Source organism: Neoarius graeffei, chromosome 11, assembly GCF_027579695.1.
Source record: "Neoarius graeffei isolate fNeoGra1 chromosome 11, fNeoGra1.pri, whole genome shotgun sequence".
Classification (NCBI taxonomy): domain Eukaryota; kingdom Metazoa; phylum Chordata; class Actinopteri; order Siluriformes; family Ariidae; genus Neoarius; species Neoarius graeffei.
The window spans coordinates 60187954-60212193 of NC_083579.1; the positions used below are offsets into that span (position 1 = coordinate 60187954).

Genomic DNA, 24240 nt, shown 5'->3' on the forward strand with positions numbered 1-24240 from the left:
GATACAAATTTGAAAGAGGAGAGAAAAATGGAGGACGTGAGGCGTGCGAATGAAACGTGAAAGACCGACTACAGTAACGGAAAGCGAGAAGAAAATGTGTTATGTTGCAAAGGAAAGGAAATGCAGGACAAAACTAATAAATATCGGCTGTCTGCGAGCACCTCGGTGTGATCAGCTGCTCCTTTATCGACAAGATGATGTAACTGTCAGTGCACGGTCAAGGTAAACCTGTGCATGCACACATAGACTTCTTCTGCCTGCTTGACTCCACGAAGCGAGCAATTTCATGCACATGATTTGCTCGGGAATCCCCTCAAATTAAATAACTTCCCAGCCACAGAAAGTCAGATATTTTGTGAGCTATTACAGAAATAAACAATGACCAAATTTCAAACTCTTGTGGTTACCAGAGGACTAGTCCCCCATTGTAACCTTATGGCCCTTTTCCACTACCCTTTTTCAGCTCGCTTCAGCTCGCTTCAGCTCACTTCAGCCCGACATGGCTCGCGTTTCGACTACCAAAAACCAGCACGACTCAGCTCGTTTCAGCCCTGCTTAGCCCCTAAAACTCGCACCGTTTTGGAGTGGGGCTGAAGCGAGCCAAGCCGTGCCGAGTGAGGCTGGGGGCGTGAGCAGACACTCCCCTGTGCACTGATTGGTGAGGAGGAGTGTCCTCACATGCCCACACACGCCCCGCGAGCGCGCTGGGATCTGTAAACACCGTAAACCCGGAAGAAGAAGAATTACGAATTACAAGAATTTCTGAAGCCTTATGCGCCTCGCCTCATCTATACGCTCTTGCCAGTATCTGTTGGCGTTGTCGGTGACAACAAGCCACAGCACCAAGACCAGCAACACTAACGACTCCATGTCCTCCATGTTTATTGTTTACTATTCGGGTCGTGAGACTACTGCTTAAAAGATCACTGAATCAGTGACATACAGAGCATCGTGGACGAGTTCGCGGAGCGCAAGGCTCGTCGTATGCCCTTCAAATAATGCGCGCAGTAGGCTATTGATGTTTTATTATGAGCCATGTACAGTATGTCGCCTAATGTTTTTTTTGTTTCTGAGTTACATGTTCGTTTGAAGGACTTAATGTACAAAATAACATAGTTGCACCCCGTAGTGTTGAAATTGGTAAACACAGTGCATTCAGTGAGGTTTGCACCGCCCTCCTTTTATTTCTGACTCTTCCTGTCACCGTTGCAACCTCTGAGCGCTCATTCGTATGCCCTTCAAATAATGTGCGCAGTATAGGCTATTGATGTTTTATTATGAGCCATGTACAGTATCCTAATGTTTTTTGTTTCTGAGTTACATGTTCGTTTGAAGGACTTGATGTACTAAATAACATAGTTGCACCCGGTAGTGTTGAAATTGGTAAACACCGCAGTTGCGGACATTTTGTAGCCTAAAATGATGTTATGATAAGCTTTAATAAAGGGCCCGGTCATTTGCCCCGCCCCCGGCCCGGCTCTGACTTGTTCCGCCACTGTCACTGATGTCACTGTTTGCGCTGCTTAACGACATCACGTGACGTCCACCCAATTTCGCTAACTCCACCCAATGTGTCCACCCACTTCCAGCCAGCACGGTTCAGCGCGGTTGTAGTCGAAATGCAACTCCAACAGCCCCGCTCAGCTCGACTCAGCTCGACTCGGCTCAGCCGCGTTTGTAGTGGAAAAGCGGCATTAGCTACAGTATGTAATAGGTGAGAGGCTGAGGGCTACGGAAACGGAGATCGGCGCCGCCCTATGTGCCACATGGCATGGGAAGGACTTTGAAATTTCAGATGGAACTACATTTCACCGATTTTATGAAATCGAAAGACCGTCTCTCTTTAAGCACTATTTCCATGAGAGATTTCAAATATCTGTAATTACCATTCAAGCTTTCTTAAACGCAACTTCTGAATTCTCACAAATGTTTAATGAAAAACCTTTTAAAGGTAATGCCAGATCCAGAGAGTCCAAAGAGCGATGTGAGGACAGTTACTGTTACAGTAGTGATTCCTGGTAGGGGGCTGCGCCATGCTGAAGAGCTGAGCATATGTGACAACACTGATGGATTCAAGATGCTGGTGTGAACTGCGGAGAATTAGACTAGTGCCAGAGATTTGACAGGGGGCCGGAGCTTGTTCCACACCATGAGGAAGATGGTGAAAGAATCTGTGTGTGTGTGTGTGTGTGTGTGTGTGTGAGTGAGAGAGAGAAAAATAATAGTGTGTGGTGTATTTGGTCTGTGTGTATGTGTGTAAGAGAGAATAATAAAGTCTGTGTATGAGGTAGAGAGACTGGGAGTGGATGTGAGAGAAAGAGAATAATGTCTATAAGAATGAGTGTGAGTGCATGTGTGTATAAGAGAACAAAAATGTGTGTGCATATGCTTGGGAGAGGGAGAGAGAGATGGAGAAGGTTGGCTGGCAGTGTGAGCAGGTCTGATAGAAACCAGATGAGGAGGGAGAGAAATGAGAGAAACAGGGCTGTTTGGGACAAAAGAAAAACAGTATTGGTTTAACTGTAAGAAGGCCTCATTCCCTTTATCCACAAACGCACCTCTCTCATGTACACTAACCTTAAATCCTTAACACATTTCTGCACTGTGGTAGAATGGAGAATAAACCTATTAGACTAGCATATGGCAGAGACACAGGTTTATCTCTCTCTCACACACACACTCTTACAGGGTGAGGGCACTAATCTACTCAATGGCTCATCCAATAATGCTTTCAGCTTCTACCTATACATTTACCTCAGAAATATTATATCTTGAGTATAGAGGAACAGTTGGCAGCCTCTTTGAATACCTTCAGCTACGACTAGATAATAGCATGACTTATTTGATATGATTTTAAGTACAGGCTTTAGACCCAATAAGTAATGCTGTGCCATATTTATAGTATGTACAGTACATGTAGGGAGACAGTGTAGAACTTCAGATTGCACGAGAGGACACAGACTTCTGATAGTCTTGCAGAGGCATAACAGAATCAGATCTGCACGGTTAATTACATTTTTATCGTGATTTTAGCGGCCTCTGTAATGTCCAAACTCAAACTTAGAGTATGGGAAAACAAAAATCTGTCCATACAAACAAAGCTCAGGGTGTACGAGGCTTGCGTCCTTGGCACTCTTCTTTATGGAAGCGAGAGTTGGACAACTTATGCGGTACAAGAAGCCAAACTCAACGCTTTCCACATGAGATGTCTACGAAGGATCCTGGGCATTACCTGGATGGACAGGATCACAAACTCAGAGGTCCTCAGGAGGTCAGGATCTCGGACTATGTACGCAATTCTCAGCGAGCGTCGTCTGAGATGGCTAGGCCATGTCCGCCGCATGGACCGAGACCGCATACCAAAGGACTTACTGTATGGCCAACTTGAGCGCGGAACCCGGCAAAAAGGCCACCCACATCTACGATACAAGGACGTCTGTAAGAGGGACCTCAGGGCAGCACATATTGACGTTGAGTCTTGGGAGAACATCGCCCTAAACCGCACCTTGTGGAGGTCTACCATCAAAACCGGGGTGAGAAGGGCGGAGGAGGATCGCGACAGACCGCGAAAGGAAGAGAGAAAAGCAAAAAACACAAACAGCTCAACATACTCAGACGTTTATCTGTGAGGGCTGCAGCAAGGATTGCCACTCGAGAATTGGACTGTACAGTCACCGGAGAACCTGCTGCAGGAGGGGGCGCGTGCCATCGTCTGTTCAGACGGAGGGAGGCCAATGATGATGAGATGTCCGTTATTTCCACTTATAACACAGTTGAATTCTTGAATCTGATTGGTCAGGGGGCGTCGTGGCTCAGGTGTATAAGGCGCCATACCATAAATCCGGGGACCCGGGTTCGATTCCGACCCGAGGTCATTTCCCGATCCCTCCCCGTCTCTCTCTCCCGCTCATTTCCTGTCTCTACACTGTCCTATCCAATAAAGGTGAAAAAGCCCAAAAAAATATCTTAAAAAAAAAAAAGAATCTGATTGGTCAGAAGGTGATGAATTCTATTCCTGACAGTAGTGCAGGCTGTCATCCAAATGATAGGTTTTTGCAGTAGCGGCTCATTCAGATGGACCTGTACGGTGGATGCTTGATATAATCGAAGGCTAATAACAAACTGATTAAAAATGTTAACAAAGAAAAACCGTTAACCGTTGTGGCAGCGGGGGCGTGGTCAAGCACCGGTCTGTGACAGGAGGGCGGAGTCAGGGAAGGTAAGTGGCAGATTCACTTCACCTGACAGCAATTAACCTGTGTTTGTGTGTCTTCCCAGGGACCGCGCCCTATTTAGGGAGGGAGAGCGAGAGCAGAGGAGATCTCTCTCCCGAACCAGACACCTGATGTGTGTGTGTGTGTGCGCGAGTGTCTGCCTTAAACATATTGTGTCCCCTGAAAAGTGGAACAATAAAACTGTTTGTTGAACCTGATCTCTGTCCTGCCGTCCTCTGTGCTCCACCCACACCTAGGGAAAGCTACAGTGGTGCCGAAACCCGGGAAATGGAGCACCAACCCAGCAGCCCCATGGAATCCTCCCCGTTCACCGACCTGGTCCACGCCCTCGCCACGGCTCAGCAAAGCCAGCACCAGGCGCTCATCACACTCCGAAAGGAACAAGAGCGGCGCTTCGATGCCCTGGTGCTGGCCCAGCAAGAAGATCGCAAGGCGTTCCGGCGTCTCCTCGCGTCGGCGGGGCCCACCAGCGCTCCGGCCGCGGGCCCGTCTCCCCTCACCTTAACTAAGATGGGTCCGCAGGATGACCCCGAGGCTTTCTTCACGTTATTCGAGCAGGTCGCTGAAGCCTCGGGGTGGCCGATGGAGCAGCGCGCGGCGCGCGTCCTCCCCCTCCTGACGGGAGAGGCGCAGCTGGCTGCACTACAGCTCCCCGCCGATCGCCGGCTGGCCTACGACGACCTTCGCCGGGCTGTCCTTCAGCGCGTGGGGCGCACGCCGGAGCAGCAGTGCCAGCGCTTCCGCGCGCTGCGGATGGAGGAAGTCGGCAGCCCGTTCGCGTTCGGCCAGCAGCTCCGGGACGCCTGCTGGCGGTGGCTGAGGGCCGAAGATCGCGACGCCGAGGGAATCGTCGATCAGGTGGTACTGGAACAGTTCATCGCCCGCTTACCAGCAGGAGCCGCGGAGTGGGTCCAGTGCCACCGCCCGGCGTCGCTGGATCAGGCAGTCGAGCTGGCGGAGGATCATCTGGCGGCTGTCTCGGCGGCAGGACAGCAGATGTCGACATCTCTTCTCTCCTCTTCTCTTTCTCTCCCCTCCTTCTGTGTCCCGTCCTCGCCCCATTCCCCCACCGCGGAGGCGGGGGCCGGCACCACCCCTGCCGGCCCGCCGCACCCGCGGTGCCCTCCCGTTTCTCCCTTCTGTGTCTGTCTCTCCCCCACCTCAGGTGAGTGAGCCCCAGAGCACCGGTGCAGAGGGGAAGCCCGGGCCGGTTTGCTGGCGCTGCGGGGAACCGGACCACCTTCAACAGCAGTGCACAGCAATGGAAGTGGGCGCGGTGGTTCGGATCCCCGACGCGCCAGAGGCCGCCCTCGATCGGGCCGGAGCGTATCGCATACCGGTGAGTATCCAAGGGGCTACATATCAGGCATTGGTGGATTCTGGTTGTAATCAGACCTCAATTCGCCAAAGCCTGGTTCAAAACGAGGCATTGGGGGGAGCACAAGGGGTGAAGGTTTTGTGTGTGCACGGGGATGTTCACAGCTACCCTTTGGTGTCGGTCCATATTATTTTCAGAGGGGAAAAATTTATAGTGAAGGCGGCGGTTAATCCTCGCCTTACCCACTCGTTAATTTTGGGGACTGATTGGCCGGGATTTCGGGGTTTAATGACGCGCCTAGTAGAGAGTGGGTCCTGCCAGTTGACAGGGGGAGGTCCCGGTGTCGTCTTGGCGGGAGCAGCTGTCGCGGAGCCGTCTACGTCATCTCCGCGTCAGGGTGAGGAGCCACCGGCTCCTCCTCTCTCTATTGGGGAATCCCTCGCGGATTTCCCATTAGAGCAGTCGCGAGACGAGACTCTGCGGCATGCGTTTGACCAAGTGAGAGTAATCGATGGTCAAACGCTCCCGCCGAACGCCACCCCGTCCTTCCCCTACTTCGCGATTATGAAGGATAGGTTATACCGAGTGACGCAGGACACTCAAACTAAAGAGCGAGTCACGCAGCTTTTGATTCCAAAGAGCCGCCGGGAATTGGTATTCCAGGCGGCTCACTTTAATCCCATGGCTGGACACTTAGGGCAGGATAAAACACTAGCCCGAATAATGGCCCGATTCTATTGGCCGGGGATTCGCGGCGATGTCCGTAGGTGGTGTACGGCATGCCGCGAATGCCAGTTAGTAAATCCAGCGGCCATTCCAAAAGCGCCATTGCGCCCTCTACCGTTAATCGAGACCCCGTTTGAAAGAATTGGGATGGATCTCGTCGGGCCATTAGATCGGTCAGCACGAGGGTACCGCTTTATATTAGTTCTAGTGGACTATGCAACGCGATACCCGGAAGCAGTGCCTCTGCGCAATATCTCAGCACGCAGTATTGCAGAGGCACTCTTCCGCGTCATCTCCCGAGTTGGAATCCCGAAAGAGATTCTGACTGATCAAGGCACTACGTTTATGTCACGAACACTACGCGAACTGTATGGGTTATTGGGGATTAAGCCGATCCGCACCAGTGTATATCACCCACAAACGGACGGTTTAGTAGAACGGTTCAACCGCACCCTCAAAAATATCATTAAAAAATTCGTAAGTGAGGACGCACGTAATTGGGATAAGTGGCTCGAACCCTTGCTGTTCTCAGTGCGAGAGGTCCCTCAAGCCTCCACGGGGTTCTCCCCGTTCGAATTATTATATGGGCGTAAGCCGCGCGGCATCCTGGACGTGCTGCGGGAAAATTGGGAGGAGGGACCTTCACAAAGTAAGAATGAAATTCAGTACGTGATGGACCTGCGCGCAAAACTCCACACGCTCACCCACCTAACTCAGGAGAATTTGCGGCAGGCCCAGGAACGGCAAGCCCGCCTGTACAACAAGGGTACGCGCCTTAGAGAGTTCACACCGGGAGATAAAGTACTCGTACTCTTGCCCACGTCGAGCTCCAAATTAATCGCCAAGTGGCAAGGACCCTTTGAGGTCACACGGCGAGTCGGGGACGTCGACTATGAGGTGAGGCGAACAGACAGGGGTGGGGCGCTACAGATTTACCACCTCAATCTGCTCAAACTCTGGAACGAGGAGGTCCCCGTGGCGTTGGTGTCGGTAGTTCCGGAGAAGGCGGAGCTGGGGCCGGAGGTTCAAAAAGGGAATTTGGCATCACGTACCTCTCCGGTCCCCTGTGGAGACCACCTCTCCCCGACCCAACTCACGGAGGTCGCCCAGTTGCAGGCCGAGTTTTCGGATGTGTTCTCGCCCCTGCCCGGTCGCACTAACCTCATAGAACACCACATAGAGACACCCCCGGGGGTGGTAGTGCGTAGCCGCCCTTATAGACTACCCGAACACAAAAAAAAGGTGGTTCGGGAAGAACTTCAGGCCATGCTCGAAATGGGCATCGTCGAGGAGTCCCACAGCGACTGGAGCAGCCCGGTGGTCTTGGTTCCCAAGGCCGACGGCTCGGTCCGGTTCTGTGTGGACTATAGAAAAGTCAACGCGGTGTCTAAATTCGACGCGTACCCAATGCCTCGTATTGATGAGCTGCTCGATCGACTAGGCACGGCTCGCTTTTACTCGACACTGGATTTAACGAAGGGATATTGGCAGATCCCCTTGACTCCATTATCCCGGGAGAAAACGGCCTTTTCCACACCGTTCGGCTTACACCAGTTCGTCACACTTCCGTTTGGGCTGTTTGGGGCGCCCGCTACGTTTCAGCGGCTGATGGACCGGGTCCTCCGGCCCCACGCCACCTATGCGGCCGCCTACCTGGACGACATTATCGTTTATAGTAACGACTGGCAGCGGCACCTGCAACACCTGAGGGCCGTCCTTAGGTCGCTGAGACGGGCGGGACTCACGGCCAACCCAAAGAAGTGTGCGATTGGGCGGGTGGAAGTACGGTATCTGGGCTTCCACTTGGCAACGGGCAGGTGCGTCCCCAAATTAATAAGACCGCAGCGATTGCGGCCTGCCCGAGGCCCAAGACCAAAAAGGGGGTGAGACAGTTCCTGGGGCTGGCTGGCTACTATCGTAGGTTTATACCTAATTATTCGGACGTCACCAGCCCGCTGACTGACCTCACTAAAAAGGGGGCGCCAGATCCGGTCCAGTGGACGGAGCAGTGCCAGCGGGCTTTCTCTGAGGTAAAGGCTGCACTGTGTGGGGGGCCACTTTTACACTCCCCTGACTTCTCTCTCCCTTTTATGTTACAGACGGATGCGTCGGACAGAGGGCTGGGGGCCGTTTTGTCCCAGCAGGTGGAGGGGGAGGATCGCCCGGTCCTATACATCAGCCGGAAGCTGTCAGTGCATGAGGGGCGCTACAGCACGATTGAGAAGGAGTGCCTGGCGATCAAATGGGCGGTCCTCGCCCTCCGGTACTACCTGCTGGGGCGCTCTTTCACCCTCTGTTCGGACCACGCGCCCCTCCAGTGGCTCCACCGCATGAAAGATGCCAACGCGCGGATCACCCGTTGGTATCTGGCGCTCCAACCCTTTAATTTCAAGGTGGTCCACAGGCCGGGGGCGCAGATGGTCGTGGCGGACTTCCTCTCCCGTCAAGGGGGGGGGGGGGAGTCGGCTGCGGGCCGGACGGCTGCCCAGCCTGAGTCGGGCGGTGGGGGTATGTGGCAGCGGGGGCGTGGTCAAGCACCGGTCTGTGACAGGAGGGCGGAGTCAGGGAAGGTAAGTGGCAGATTCACTTCACCTGAGAGCAATTAACCTGTGTTTGTGTGTCTTCCCAGGGACCGCGCCCTATTTAGGGAGGGAGAGCGAGAGCAGAGGAGATCTCTCTCCCGAACCAGACACCTGATGTGTGTGTGTGTGCGCGAGTGTCTGCCTTAAACATATTGTGTCCCCTGAAAAGTGGAACAATAAAACTGTTTGTTGAACCTGATCTCTGTCCTGCCGTCCTCTGTGCTCCACCCACACCTAGGGAAAGCTACAACCGTTGACATGATGGTTTCTCTAAGGTTTATGAAAGTAGTCACCAGTTTCAGCACTTCAAAGTGTTCAGAAAGCTTTCTGCCACAGGACAATCTACAAGACTTTGTGCTTTCCGGGTTCTCTGTAACATGACAACAAGCTGTGGTTTTTGTTTGTTTTTCTTTCTTAATTTCAGGAAAGAGAAAAAAAAAAAGAGAGTCTGGTGAGGAAATAACTATTTATACAGTATCTGCTATAATGTAAGTGATAATCACAGCTAACTTGTCAAGAACATTCCACAACATGAAATGTAATTATAAATGCTTACAACGTGACGTATTATTCATTATTAAATGACGATTTGTAACAGGTGGCAAATCACTGTGGCATATAATGAATAAAACACTTCTGAACTTCCTGTTATTGGAAAATAATCAACCTCAGAGTGGTAACAGTCTTTTCCTAGAAGAGCATGCACCACCATGTTTTTATTCCTTCCATAACTGATTAGGATAATAGTGATTATTCTATCCACATGGATATGAGTAATCGCACACTCTGATTGGCTACTCTACTACTAGGATATCAGCTCATATACCGTGAGTAGAGATGAACAAAATGGTGGAGCGTGTTGCTGAACCAACCGAGGACGAAATAAAAATTCTACTACTAGGATATCAGCTCATATACTGTGAGTAGAGAAAAACAAAATGGTTGGTTCAGTAACACGCTCCATGTTGGCCAATGTTCTCCAAGCTTCACGAGTTTTTTGGTGCGTCTCTGCCTCTTGAGTGACCAAAAACACTGCAAAAAATTTCGATGCATGCAGTGAAATTTGGTGGCGATGTTTTCATCAGCAAACTAAGCGGTGAATACTCACAGATGGGTTTGGGAATATTTCCTAAAGCTTGGGGAAGTATCGCCACCAAATGCCTCATTTTCATCGATAACCCATCGCAAAGCATCGCTAGCTGTAGTGTGACCGTAGCCTTAATAGAAATGCTTGAAAGAAATGCTTTCTGTTAATTCATACTTTGTTCCTAAATTGTCTGAATAATTATGATAAATTATACAGATTCCAATGCTGAGAAAGAAATTCTGATTATCGTTTACATTATTTTGCAGTTCTATGTAGAAATAATTAATTCATATATTTCAGTGACTTTCCTTTCTAAAAAACGAAAGCCAAAACTTTAGAGAGCCCACACAGTGCCCTCAGGAAGCATGATGCACATCTGTCAACATATGTAGGCAGAAGGTCTCTAGTCTCAGCACAGCTCAACTTCAAACACATCTCCGGGCACAACCTCTCCAACCGTGGGCTGACTGTAACAGGAGATGTTCCATTAAAGCTACACTTCTCCACCTGGGACAGCAGAGCCAGGACCTTCTGGCGTGTGGCTTAGCATGACAGCCTGGCTCTGCACATCAAAGCCTCCTGCTCGATGGATAAATCTCTGCCTCTCTCTGGGTGAGGTGGACTCAGGGTGACGGGGAAAGGGCTATCCAAACTCTCATCCACACTCCAAATACGATATTGGTTTCAGAGGACATCCCTCTCTCCTTCCGCTTTCCATATGTCATTCACGGCAGGCGGGCTTATCTCTACATCTAATGAAACCGAGACATCTCTTTAAACAGGATGCATAAAGTGTTGAGGGATGATGAATATAATACATCCCGGTGGTCCAAACATCCATCCTTTCAAATCTATTTACTGATTCATAAGTATGCATTACTTGGTGGTAACATTAGAGAAAAAAATGGTACACATCAACCTGCACAAACTCAAAAAGACAAATTCGGATATAAAAATGGGAGCTAGCTATTAAACTCTAAAATAAATAAATAAATAAATAAATATTGCAAAAGGCATGATTCAACAAAGGGCGGCACTGTGGTGTAGTGGTTAGCGCTGTCGCCACACAGCAAGAAGGTCCGGGTTCGAGCCCCGTGGCCGGTGAGGGCCTTTCTGTGTGGAGTTTGCATGTTCTTCCCGTGTCCGCGTGGGTTTCCTCCGGGTGCTCCGGTTTCCCCCACAGTCCAAAGACATGCAGGTTAGGTTAACTAGTGACTCTAAATTGACCGTAGGTGTGAGTGTGAATGGTTGTCTGTGTCTATGTGTCAGCCCTGTGATGACCTGGCGACTTGTCCAGGGTGTACCCCGCCTTTCGCCCGTAGTCAGCTGAGATAGGCTCCAGCTTGCCTGCGACCCTGTAGAACAGGATAAAGTGGCTGGAGATAACGAGATGATTCAGCAATTAATATTAAAGACTTTTCATTTGATGGAATGTAGTTCTCACATTTTTTGTGGTTCTGCCGAAACTATTAAAATGTGTGGTCGTTCCTTGCAAGTAAGTGTGGCTGCTATTTGCCTTAAACTCTGTGAGGACCATGCTTATAAACATCAAACGTGCAGAATTCCTAACAGACACAACAAAATATATGTGGTCTGGAAAAGTAATGCTGAATGCCTGATGCTTGAGTCTTCATGCTCTTAGCCCTCTGCAGCTGTTCAGAAACAGACAGGGCACTACAGCTGGGCAGGCTGACATCAGCTTCTCACGGATCTTCATCTTACAACACATGACTGTGCTGGGCTCGTTAAAAATCAACACAACTGAAAACAGCACTTGTAGCTAACTAGCTGTTAAATATTAAGTTTAAAATATAATGCACAGACTTTAATAGAGGACAGAGACAGCACCCATTTCCTTCCATGAGATGCTTTTTAAAATCATGACCTAAATACATATGGATCTGGTGTTATCTCTCTAAAAATTCTCACTCAACATGATCTAGTATTCCCATAGCCAAAAAACAAACAAACAAACAAAAACCAACCCTACCATGCATGTTATCTCTGATGACCTATAGTTATGCTCATACCCACTTTGATGTGGATGGTAAACCACATGAGTATATTATAATTTTAAAGACAGACAATCACTTTATCAACTGCCAGCTTGGTTATCAAATATCAATATTGTGAGTTTGGTATATATTTGAACCTCATAAAAACACATTTTGTAGGGTACGTTGAGATTTTCATTTCATATCTCAGAAGTAACATTCCAGAGATTTTTTGACTTATAGCCCAACAGCGAGCCTTCTGAAGAGTCTGAAGTGGCTAAACTACTCTGGCCAGCGTCCTACTGCTGACCTGAAAGGCTAAAGTGAGGTGTGCAATCACTCTGAGTGACAATAAACATGAATTTAACCAAGCTTCATTCTATATACAGTACCAGACAAAAGTTTAGACACACCTTCTAATTCAATGGTTTTTCTTTATTTTTTTTAAATTAGAAGACACTTTGTGTCTTAAAGTAATGATTGATGTCGTTTCTCTTTACTTAGGCCAAGTTTACATTAGACCGTATTTGTCTCGTTTTCTTCGCGGATGCACTGTCCGTTTACATTAAAACGCCTGGAAACGCCGGGAAACGGGAATCCGCCAGGGTCCACGTATTCAATCCAGATCGTGTCTGGTCCGGTGCTGTGTAAACATTGAGATACGCGGATACGCTGTGCTGAGCTCTAGCTGGCGTCGTCATTGGACAACGTCACTGTGACATCCACCTTCCTGATTCGCTGGCGTTGGTCATGTGACGCGACTGCTGAAAAACGGCGCGGACTTCCGCCTTGTATCACCTTTCATTAAAGAGTATAAAAGTATGAAAATACTGCAAATACTGATGCAAATACTGCCCATTGTGTAGTTATGATGGTCTTTAGGCTTGCCATCCTTCCACTTGCAAGTGGTAAGTGACTTGCGCACAGCGGCTCAGTCCCGAATCACTGCTCGTGCACTACACTCGCGCGCTCTGTGAGCTGTGCAGGGCCGGAGTGCGCACCCTCCAGAGGGCACTCGCTGTTCAGGGCGGAGTGATTTGGAGCACAGCCGCTGAGGAGGAAGCGATGAGCCGCACTGACACATTTCAACTTGCGTGCCGAATTAGTCATGTGATTAGCGTATCCGTGTATTGGCGTTGCTGTGTGCACGCGAATCGTGTATTGGCGTTGCTGTGTGCACGCTAATCGTTTTTAAAAACGTTAATCTGATTATCCGCTGATACGGTCTAATGTAAACCCCACCTTAGTCGAGCGGTTCTTGACATTACATGGATTACTACAGTTGTGCAATAGGGCTATTTACTCTATTTTTATTATTCACTATTTACTGGTTTGATCTCAAATGCACTACACCATGACACGGTGGTGCAGTGGTTAGCACTGTTGCCTCACAGTGGGTTCGAGCCAAGTGGCCGACAAGGACCTTTCTGTGTGGAGTTTGCATGTTCTCCCCGTGTCTGCATGGGTTCCTCTGGGTGCTCCGGTTTCTCCCACAGTTCAAAGACATGCGGTTAGGTTAACATGGGGTGGCCCTTGAGCAAGGCACCTACCCCCCAACTGCTCCTCGGGCGCTGTCAGCACGGCTGTTCACTGCTCTGGGTATGTGTGTGCGCTCATTGCTCACGTGTGTGTGCGCGCATGTATGTGTTCACTGCTTCAGATGTGTTAAATGCAGAGAGGAATTTCACAAGTGTACGTGTAATGCATAAAGTTGTTGTTGTTGTTCTTCTTAAGAAGGCAAGAAATTGCACTAATTAACCTTTGATGAGGCACCTGTTAATTGAAAAGCTTTCCAGGTGACACTCTCATGAAGCTGGTTACGATAATGCCAATAGTGTGCAAAGCGTCATATCAAGGTAAACGCTGGCGACTTTGAAGAATCTAAAATATTAAACTTTTTGATTTTTAACACTTTTGGGCGGCAAGGTGGTGTAGTGGTTAGCACTGTCGCCTCACAGCAAGAAGGTTCTGGGTTCGAGCCCAGCGGCCGGCGAGGGCCTTTCTGTGTGGAGTTTGCATGTTCTCCCCGTGTCTGCGTGGGTTTCCTTCAGGTGCTCCGGTTTCCACCACAGTCCAAAGACATGCAGTTAGGCTACATCCACACGACAATGGCAACGAGATGTTATTTAAAAATATATCGCGTCCACATGGGCAACGATCAGTAAAATATCAGGTCCATATGGCAACGCAACGCTTGCTGAAAACGATGCAATACACATGCCACACCTCTAGGGGCGCTGTAAGACGGTCCCTTCGGAGACACCAGAACAATAGAAGTAGTAAGGACGCATGCGCATAAACTATTACGCGCGAGACTTCATATTAGCCACAAAGTCAGGAAAATCTGTTCGTAAAATTACGTTATAATGACCAAATACAATGAAAAGTATTTTTCCAGTCTCACCTGTGAAAGGTAATCCCATGTGATCTTGTTTGGACGGTAAACCTGTTGGTACAGTTAAACGCAGCACATGAATGAGGTATCTTTATTCTCCACTTTGACCCATCCAATACGGCGGCGAGGATGACGTATGATTCTACGCGGAAGGCGGCGTCTTTAATGGTCCGGAATAAATTGAATGCTACACGTTGATGGATTAATTTGTTCTTCTACGCCCTTTTTGAGGAATGTATTGTAGGACTTAAACCAACATCTGAAGAGGTGAGATCGCTCCTTTTTTTCCCTATTTTTGCTGGCGGGATTGACTCTGCCCTAAGGGCTATTTTCTCTCTCTCTCTCTCTTTGCACCATTACACAATAAATATTCACAGTGAAAATATTTTGTAAGCGCGTTTCATGAACCAAGTTATAGGATTTGTTGACAACTCGCATCGAGTTCGTTACACTTCTACCCGGCGTGAAGCACTGACAGTCATGTGGTTGTGACGTCATCGTAAACAAATCCGTTCTACTCATCCAGACGACTTCGCAACGGCAACATTGCCAGATCTTTCCACTCTGGGACCCGTTCTCAAAAGATTGCGTTTTGGGGCACCCAAAACGCCGGTGCCGTGTGGACGCCAGGCCTAAACGATAAACAACTGTATCGGATTCACCTGAATCTGTTGCCGTGTGGACAGGGCCTTAGATTAACATGTGGCAGCCTTGGGCTGAAGTGCCCTTGAGGAAGGTACTTAACCCCTGACTGCTCCCCAGGTGCTGTAGTGTGGCTGCCCACTGCTCTGGGTGTGTGTGCGTGCGTGTGTTCACTGCTTCAGATGGGTTAAATGCAGAGGATGAATCTCACTGTGCTTGAAGTGTGCATGCGACAAATAAAGGTTTCTTCTTCTTCTTTGTTTACCACATAATTCCATACATGTTATTTCATAGTTTTGATGTCTTTAGTCTTGTTCTACAATGTAGAAAATGATCAAGATACAGAAAAACCTATGAATCAGTGTGTGTCCAAACCTTCGATTGTTACTGTATATTGCGTGCACGCGTGCACACACCTACCTCAGTGTACAGGGTACTTACCATCCTGTCAAAACAAGCATTTAACGAGATAATAATCTGTGGCGAAGGCACTCCTGGTCTATAACTGAGGTGGAATGAAAAACAAAGATTAATCAGTCTTTTTTCAGAGAGTAAGTTACGGTTAACAGGTGTGGACAGAGACTGAGAACCGAACTTGGGAAACGGATTTTATCCATCTGCCGCTCAATACTTGGTGTATAGTTTATTGTTGAATTTAATCACTTCATGCCTTTGGGTGATTTTGAACAATGGTGTTTAGCTGTTTCATCTTCTGCTTTGTAGGTCAGCATAAAGACTAACAGACTTTCATTGTGCTTCCTGGTAAAATACTAATTATTATAATTTGACACATTCTTATTCAATGCTTTTTTCTTCTGTAAAAAAAAAACCTGTTCTCTATTATTATTTTCGTTTTAATCTCTAGTATGCAATTTTCCTCCAGTACTGCTGTGATAAACATTATTGCTGCCTATTATATAAAAGCAACAAAATAAAAATGGACCTACAGGAACATTTTCTGGAAAATTCAATCTAGGTTTAGAAGCATTTGCAGGGTAAAATACAGGTCAAGTATACTGTGTACAATTGCACTGAGGAGAAAACATGACATGCAGCCAGAACTAAGAACGAAGGGTTGGATGGTCCAGCTATTTTTTTAATGTCTATGGATTTTTCCCAAAACGGGCCAAAGAAAATATTTTCTCAACACACAGCAGTCAGCAGTAATTCCAGATAAGCCTATGTTTGTCCACTGTTGTATTTAGCACGAGAAGACCTTTCTCGACATTTTTCCCTGTTGTTTTAAGCGAATAGCCTCCAGTGGACACACTCCTCTGACTTTGAGAGCAAGCAGCAATCTGGAGTCATAACAACTAATGAAGAAAGCATTTCATGACACATGGGTAATAAAAGTTCCATGATGCTTTAGTTTGTACATAATAATGCGAGTTGAAAGCAAAGTGAGGCTCTGTCTGGAGAAAACTAGATTGTTATTTCAGAGGTTTTTGAACCATAAATTTCAAATACTGGTGCTGGTTGGGGAATGGGTAAGTGTGTGTCAGAAAGGCAAGAGATGGCGGCCAGCTTTGGTTTGGTTTTGTTTACTCTGTCTGGTGGGGTTGATTATTGTTCCTTTATTTCCTGCTTTAATAAGAAAACACAGTAGAATCCTGGGTTTAACTTTAGGCTTTGTCTCATCCTGTCTACAGAGCACTGGGGTCCCAGGCAGCGCTGACAAACATGCGCCAATACTGTCAACAGCTCTGTGCAGAATGCGCCACAAGGGAACATGCCACGTTTGTACTTCAAGTATTTCAAGCATGGATCCAATTAAGAGATTACACTAAACATTTAATCACTGGAACAAAGTGTTTGCGATGTTGATCAACAGTTCATTACGTGACTATAAGTCTGTATCGAGTCAAAGGTATAGTGCTTCATTGCTAGATCAACGAAAAATGTAATTAAATCTTGGCCAGCAGCCCTAGGAAGAGTTGTCCGTCTTTCAACACAAACGGGAGAACAGGCATTCAGTTTGGACTATGTAAATAATCTTCCCTCTTGTTTAAAAGGACCTCCATGAGAGGAGCCTAGTGCTGGGAGACACTGTGTCAGCTTGGGCTTTGGCCCCCTTTGTTTGTGCAGGACTGCTGCTGACAAAGAAACACGAGAGCTCTTCTCACTGCTGGTGCCGAGTAAAAACATTCAGAGCTGACTCGTCTATCAAGCCATCTCAGTGTTCGAGGACAGTCTGGTTTAAGATATGCCAGAATGGCCAACAGCTTTTGCCTCATATTTAGAGGAAGTTAAAATTTCAAGCAAATGCAAATGCCTCTATCGTGACATGTACACGTGCATAATTTACCTAAGTAATGAAATCTGTAACATTATCTCGGAACACAAAGCAAATGGAATTTGCCATATGTAAATCAAGGTTAAGTAAAAGCAGCTCTAGTCACGCTATTATAAAAGCGAAGAGCTTGAAGAAGTGACAGTGAGGCCTGAGTGTTGGTACGGTAATGACTGTCAGCAGAAGAAGCATTGCCGTGACACACTATGTCAAACTCATCAGCAATGCACGCATTAATAGAGCCCTCGCAAAGCTCAACTGACTGTGAAAACTTTTTATCCCTGTGGTCCTATAGAGGTAACTGTGCATCTGTGTACATGTCTGCACATACATGTGTGTTTGTACCAGTACACCCCCCTTCCTGTTCCTCACACTAGGTCCATATTTCACTCCTCTTCACACAGAGCAGCCTTGTGTTCCACTGATTCCTGTTTGGGCCCCAATTTCCCCCATTTACAGACCATAAAATTTTATTTTTACATTTCAATACATGCAAGTGTATACAAATCATCTGTCAGATCAAGCAGTAAAATTCCAGTCAAATTTGCTAAATAAGGCAACTACCAGTGGAATAAACGCGAAATGGTACAGAACAATATTTCTGAAATCTGCTGTCTGACATCGTCTTAAGCTAATTTATTAACCCCGTCCACACAAAGCTGATTTCTCCAGCCTATAAGCACACCCAGACTACCAACTCAAGACCCCAATTATATAAGCACACCCAGACTACCAGCTCAAGACCCCCATTATATAAGCACATTTAATTTACTTTTTCTCTCCGATGTCATGACTTCGACTGAACTAGGCCGGCTGAACAGAGAGTCCATTCTATGCATTCCCGCTCTCCGAGTGGTAAATAGAGAGATAGCTATCTGAGAGTGCAGCTGGGTGACGGGTACACACTGGCCCAATCATGTCTGCATTGATTTGAGCGCATGGTAGCACACTATAGTCTTTCTAACAGAACACAATTGACCCATCTGTAGAAAAAGCAGAGGAGCTGATTGCTGGCACAGAGGACTTGATTGTCAGACGAGATTTTGTATAGACTAAACGTGACTAAACAGGTTCAAACCCGTGTATTTACAGTACGCAAGAGGATCGTGCAGTTCAGCAAAGGAATCAGGCTATTTACCTTACAGTAATTATAAAAAAAAAAACATGCCCCAACATATGCAACGTTTGTTACGGAAAATATCATAATCCTACATAATAGCGAAGCTCTTTGGGATGCTATATATAGCACTGGTCATGGTTATCCTCACTGCCTGTCCGGAGCATTAGGATAATTGAGTAGAAACCTAATAAAAAGCCTAACAATAGTACTGTGTGTCCTGTTCACACTCGCTTTAGTGCAAACAAGTGCTCCCTCACACTCTCACACGAGACAGGAGGAGAGGGAGACCAGCACAGCGTCCGGGTTAATTCAAAAAATAAATGGAGGCATTGAAATGCAGGTGGAAGCCTGGTCTTCCTGCTCTTTTCACTGGTGCGTCAAATTACACTGACAGAAAAAAAAAAGGGGAGAAAAAAAATCCTCAGCGCCGGTGCAACACACAGAACGCTTTGATATTCAGACAGCAAGCTGTATCGTTACTTTCTGATTTGGTCAAGACCACTGTGTCAACCAGGATACAATGAACTTCATCGCTAACTCCAGAAAAAATAAATAGGCAGAAAAATAAAGGCACATTTGGTGTGCTACATGTCAGACCCATGAGAGGATGGACCAGCACTGAGGAAACAGAGGAAGGAGCAGGAGAGGATGGGGAGGGGGGAATTCAGACGGTACAAGAAAGACAGTAAAGTTAAAAAAAAAAAAAAAAAAAGTAGTAGGAAAAGTATAAAAAGAGACGTTTTGGATTTGAGCCTATATCCGAGATGTATTTTAGCAAAGCGCAAGTCTCATAACTTACTGTCTGCATAGAGGCCCTGCCTCAGTATAAGAAGTTATATTCAGAACTACTCAGAACCATGAATCTTTCTCTCTCTCTCTCACACACACACACAATGCGAATACGACAGGTATTTTTTCACATCTATTTCTTTGGTCTCTCTCTTGATTCATACTGACTGCCTCCAACACTGCAGTCACCGAGACACATCAGCTGTTGAGACATGCTTTCTAAAAGCTGACTCAAGTAGTCACTGGTCTCGTAGAGTGGAATGTGATATCCTCCTCATCATCATCTCCCTTGTCCAGCACTATTACCAGACTGGGGTCCATGAGGACCCTATTGATCCACATGTCATATTAATTGGAGCATATAGTTTTACATGAAGGATGCCCTTCATGCTGCAACCCTCCCATTTCTGGGCTTGGAAAACAACCATTCACACACACACACACACACACACCTATGGATAATTTAGAGCAGCCAGTTAACCTAACCTACATGTCTTTGGACTGTGAGGGAAACCGGAGCACCCGGAGGAAACCCACGCAGACATGAGGAGAACATGCAAACTTTACACAGAAAGCCCCCTGTCAGCCGCTGGGCTTGAACCCAGAACCTTTCGCTGTGAGGCGACAGTGCTAACCACTACACCACTGTGCCGCCAGAATGGAATCTGATATACGAGTGGACAGTCTGCCCCACAGTGACTTCACTGACCTTAGGAATAAGACAAAAGAAAAGCATGAAAGATAAAGGCACACAGACACACTGCCATCTTAAGTCTGCAGTAAAAACTGCAGATTTGTATTCCTCAGTTTGCCAGGGAGCATAAACCCTACACATGCTTCAGAACATGAGAGAGTTTTAAAGTGAAGCCAAAATGTCTCTGAAGTTGGCTGGCTCCACTACAGTTTTTAATCCCACCCATGCATTTATAAGTGAACAGATCACAAGCCAAGCTAATGTTTAACAGGTTAAATTTTTTGGCAGTTGTATTAAGCCCAAAGAGTTCTCTTCATATTAACATCACACATTTTATTTTTAGACATTACTGAATGATCTTTATCAGGGCGTGGTTGATTAAGTGATTGACAGGTATATGGTTTGAAAAGAACGGACAGTCTTGCATTGTAGTTGCACAAACAGTTTCTGTAACCTGATATAAGATCACTGTGCTTATATGATATTAGTGTACTTACCAGTGAGCATGCACATGATAAATTGAGTGAGCATGGACATTCCTGGCATGAAAAGGCGTGCCTGTAATGAACATGGGCGTGCTTCAGGCACTCACTGTCCTACTTCCCAAGACTCAGTCAGGCTCTAATTTTTATTAATTGTGCAAAGGTGCACAAGATGCTATTTAATTTAACTAAAGTTTGGCTGCATAACCGAACAGCAGGAATCAGTGGAGCCATGTTGTCCATTGTGTATACAGTACACAATTTGCAGCTTGTATTTAAAAAAAAAAATATATATATATATATATATATATATATATATATATATATATAAAAAGCTAAAATATCTCCTTTTGGTGACTAAGTGTAATGTTAAATTTATGCGTAAAACATAGCATTAATTAGCAGGGGCGCCGCCAGAAATTTTGGGCCCCATGAAAGATTAGAATTTTGGGCCCCCCAACTTTGCCCACCCTCGTCACAACTGCACTATTGTCATTATTTGACTTTTGATAGCCCATGGACCTTGAGTTTGTGACTTTGTTATTACATTTTATGTATTAACCTACCAGGGACTAGATGAAAACTGGTCAGTGACTAATTCTGGTGCATTTACAATCACAAATGAAAATTCAAGATTTTGCCACATGCCTTCTTGTGCTAGGACAATTGGTAGTGAAATGTGTGATGTGACTGCTAATAAATCATAGAAAAAGTTTTCTACCCAGGTTGTATTGTTGCTTACCTCCTTCTCCAAAGGAGGGTTCAGTGGTTTGGTAGGGCGGAGGTCCCCCTGAGGCTGAATCTGTGCATATTTAGGGCACCCCATTAGTTATGAAACTGGTTATTAGCACTAGTTATTAGCACCAGCATAACGTAACATTTCATCTTGTTTATCACACAAGTCAGTTCAGTTATTAAAATGGAAAAAATGTCACTGTACAAACTGTAAAAGTGTTCTCTTGATAGGCTAATCCAACCACGTTCATACTGTTCATTTACCATTCGCTAATATTTTTGAGTGACCAGTTGCCTGCCTCTCCGGTCCCTCTCAGCTTTCAGCTGCCTTTCTTTACGTTTTTGACAGCCACTCTTCATATTTAGCGATCATAGACTGTATGCACTCCACTGCTGGCTGGCTGGCTGGCTGCTGCACCGCGACACAGCAGCAAGTAGCGTTGCACTGATCAGCACACAGGTTTAACGCATCGCGCTTCTACCAGAACTGGACCGTACCATTTCGCAAAAGGGGGAGGGTTAAATGACAATATGTTGAAGAACTCAAGAAATAGACAACCTTGTTCAATTAGCTCATTTTACCAGGTGGAATACTGCATTGTTGTTATTTCAGAAGTCTTATTAAAATCATTAAAAGCATATTATCAGCCCCTTAAAGGGCCCCATGGCAGTGCTGGGCCCCTAGAATTGTTCTAACCTTTCTCCCCCTGGCGGCGCCCATGTTAATTAGATACGTTAATAATTACATCAACAGAAAGCCCTCATAAGGATAGTAAAGAAAATGTGCGTGTGCGCAGTATGGTTGTCATATGGAATGTATCCACGTAAACATCATCTGTGCAAACTAGATCCATTTAGGACTTTCAGGCCTAATAATGCGCCATAATGGAGATAATTGTGGGGCGCAGTAAAACCACATCATATTGAACTGGAACATGAGGTAAAGCACTCGCAGGTAAAAAGTTCAAAAAAGTGGATCAGCTGAACATGACATCCATGACATGCATACAGAGTGAATGATGGGTGTACCTGGCTCCTCTGTGCTTTTGTATTGCTGCACCAGTATTGGAGTTGGTCTGTGCAATAAAGGCGGAGTCTCAGCAGCCTATAAATGGGTCACAATGAAAGATGATGTGAGCAGAGGGGAACGAAACAGGCAATATGTTCAAAAACTGTTAGACAAGAACATAAAGCAGCAAAATGGTGCCGTTTTAGTTATGCCTTCATAAATATTCCATATATACATACATGGCTAGAGGTGGCAATTAGTACACAACTGAAAGCACATTTTTCAAAAAAAGTCATTTTTAAAAATGAAGAATAATCTTTCAAGTGAACAGGAAATGGCATTCCTTAGTCTTGGAAAATTCAAACTCGCTACAGATAAAAACATGGAATGGAAAACTAGCACAGAGCCATGAACAGAAAAAGAGGTACACGCCTGTTGATGTGCATAGTCCCCTGGCTGAAGGGAAGATGCAGTGAATGAGTGAAGAACATGTTGAGCCTCTGTGTGCTCTGCTGATAGCGAGACGTTAACGGACAGCCCACCATTCTTAACTACTGCACCTTTTTCACCGAGTTGCCATAGAAACACCAACATAGAAACACAAAGGGAGAAATAAAAAATTAAAAAAAAAAAAAAAAAAAAAACAGCGTACATTCCCAATGAAATCAGAAGGAATTTGTGATGCATGACACATGGCTACCAGCCATAGCAAACTGAAATGTTGCTGAAGGCATAAAAATAAATCTAATAAATGCTACACATAAAACTATTTTAACCACATAGCCCAAAGTCAGTTTTCTGCTCATACATGAGAGGCGTTGCTAGACAGAGCACATGTTTATAGCATGTTAAATGTGAGTATGGTGGTGATCATTTTATGTCATGTAGCACAAGCTTAGACTGGATCGAGTGCCTCAGCTGCCAGAGTCAAGAAAAAAAAATTAAAATAGCTTTAAATTCTCTCAGTCAATAACGCCCTCTTGTCTGTGCTCTTCGAGTACGCGTATGTTTTTTTTTCTGCTTTGGCACCACTGGTCTCTAAGCAACACTGAGGCTCGCTCTCTCTCTCTCCTTTTTTTTCTTTTACCCATGAGTAGACTAGAGCAGCCTCAGTGAAAGGTAAATATTAGTTTAGGCCAACACAGGAAGAACATAGAAATCCACCATGAGGGTTCTGTTGCACGGTGTTCATAACGCTCAGTGTTGTTCCCAACACTTATGAGCAGAGCTCAGAAATACTCTTAGCATCAAAGCAAAGCATATATAAACAAAGTCGTCTCTGTACTACACAGTACATGAACCAAGAAGGCAAATCTCAGTTTGGGAATTTAAATAGAAGATTAAAACTTCATCTTGTTATTTCTTGTTAATGAAAAAGCTCTCGTTGGAACGTTATGAAAGTAACATTAGCAGAAAGTATGCATAGATGAACGTTAGCCAACATTTACACTGGCTTTGGGAGGATGCTGAGAGCAACAGCAGAGCTCTTTTCCTCTGTGCTCCCCCAGCCTGCATCCTGATGAACTATCCAGAAATGCTGGCTTCCCCATGAGCTCTCCACACACACACACTGCACAAACATCGCCGTTCCCTCTCTGAATATAACAGGTTTAGTGTGAGCCACGCACCATTAGATCCTGGCCCGATGAGGGCCACAAACACATGGCAGTGAGAAGAGACCACCCAGAGGCCACAAACTATACAAACTGTATCTTGGTGGTAGGAATAACAACATGACATTACAGGTCTGTGTGAGGTGAGGCACACATAGGCTGCTTTCATAACCCCTCTTATAATTAACATTGGAATATGTTGGAGAGTGGTGTGTTCTGATCAGTTTGATGTGTGTGTGTGTGTGTGTGTGTGTGTGTGTGTGTGTGTGTGTGTGTGTGTGTGTGTGTACCTGTATGCTGAATTTGTGATTGCCCAGGTGAACTCAGGGTACCATGGTGTGATTGCTCTGCAAAGACAGACTGATGCTGCGGGATGAAAGAGTGTCCCATTACCACTCTCTCCTGTGCTTCAGTCAGAACCGGCCGCTGCCCCTCGCTTACCTCCCCACTGCTCTCCTCATCCCACCACCTCTGCCCAAACATAATCACCTTTCTGTTACTGCACAGCACACCTTCCACTTCATTTAAC

General features: G+C 46.3%; 1 protein-coding gene across 10 annotated transcripts in view; it reads right to left on the reverse strand.

Moving 5' to 3' along the window:
• Positions 1-24240, reverse strand: part of kiaa0586 (KIAA0586 ortholog) — a 175486-nt gene that overhangs the window by 26597 nt on the left and 124649 nt on the right. For 7 of the 10 annotated variants that reach the window (XR_009655653.1, XR_009655654.1, XM_060934418.1 and 4 more), the window contains 4 exons: positions 24002-24182; positions 22531-22658; positions 22119-22194; positions 21097-21156 (listed from right to left, as the gene is read on the reverse strand). Coding sequence is in view for 7 of the 10 variants with exons in the window: in XM_060934418.1 (XP_060790401.1) it covers positions 21097-21156; positions 22119-22194; positions 22531-22658; positions 24002-24182 (445 nt within the window). In the remaining 3 variants the exon portion in view is untranslated. The remainder of the gene's footprint in view (positions 1-21096; positions 21157-22118; positions 22195-22530; positions 22659-24001; positions 24183-24240) is intronic. The other 3 variants (XM_060934415.1, XM_060934417.1, XR_009655655.1) reach the window with 2 other exon arrangements.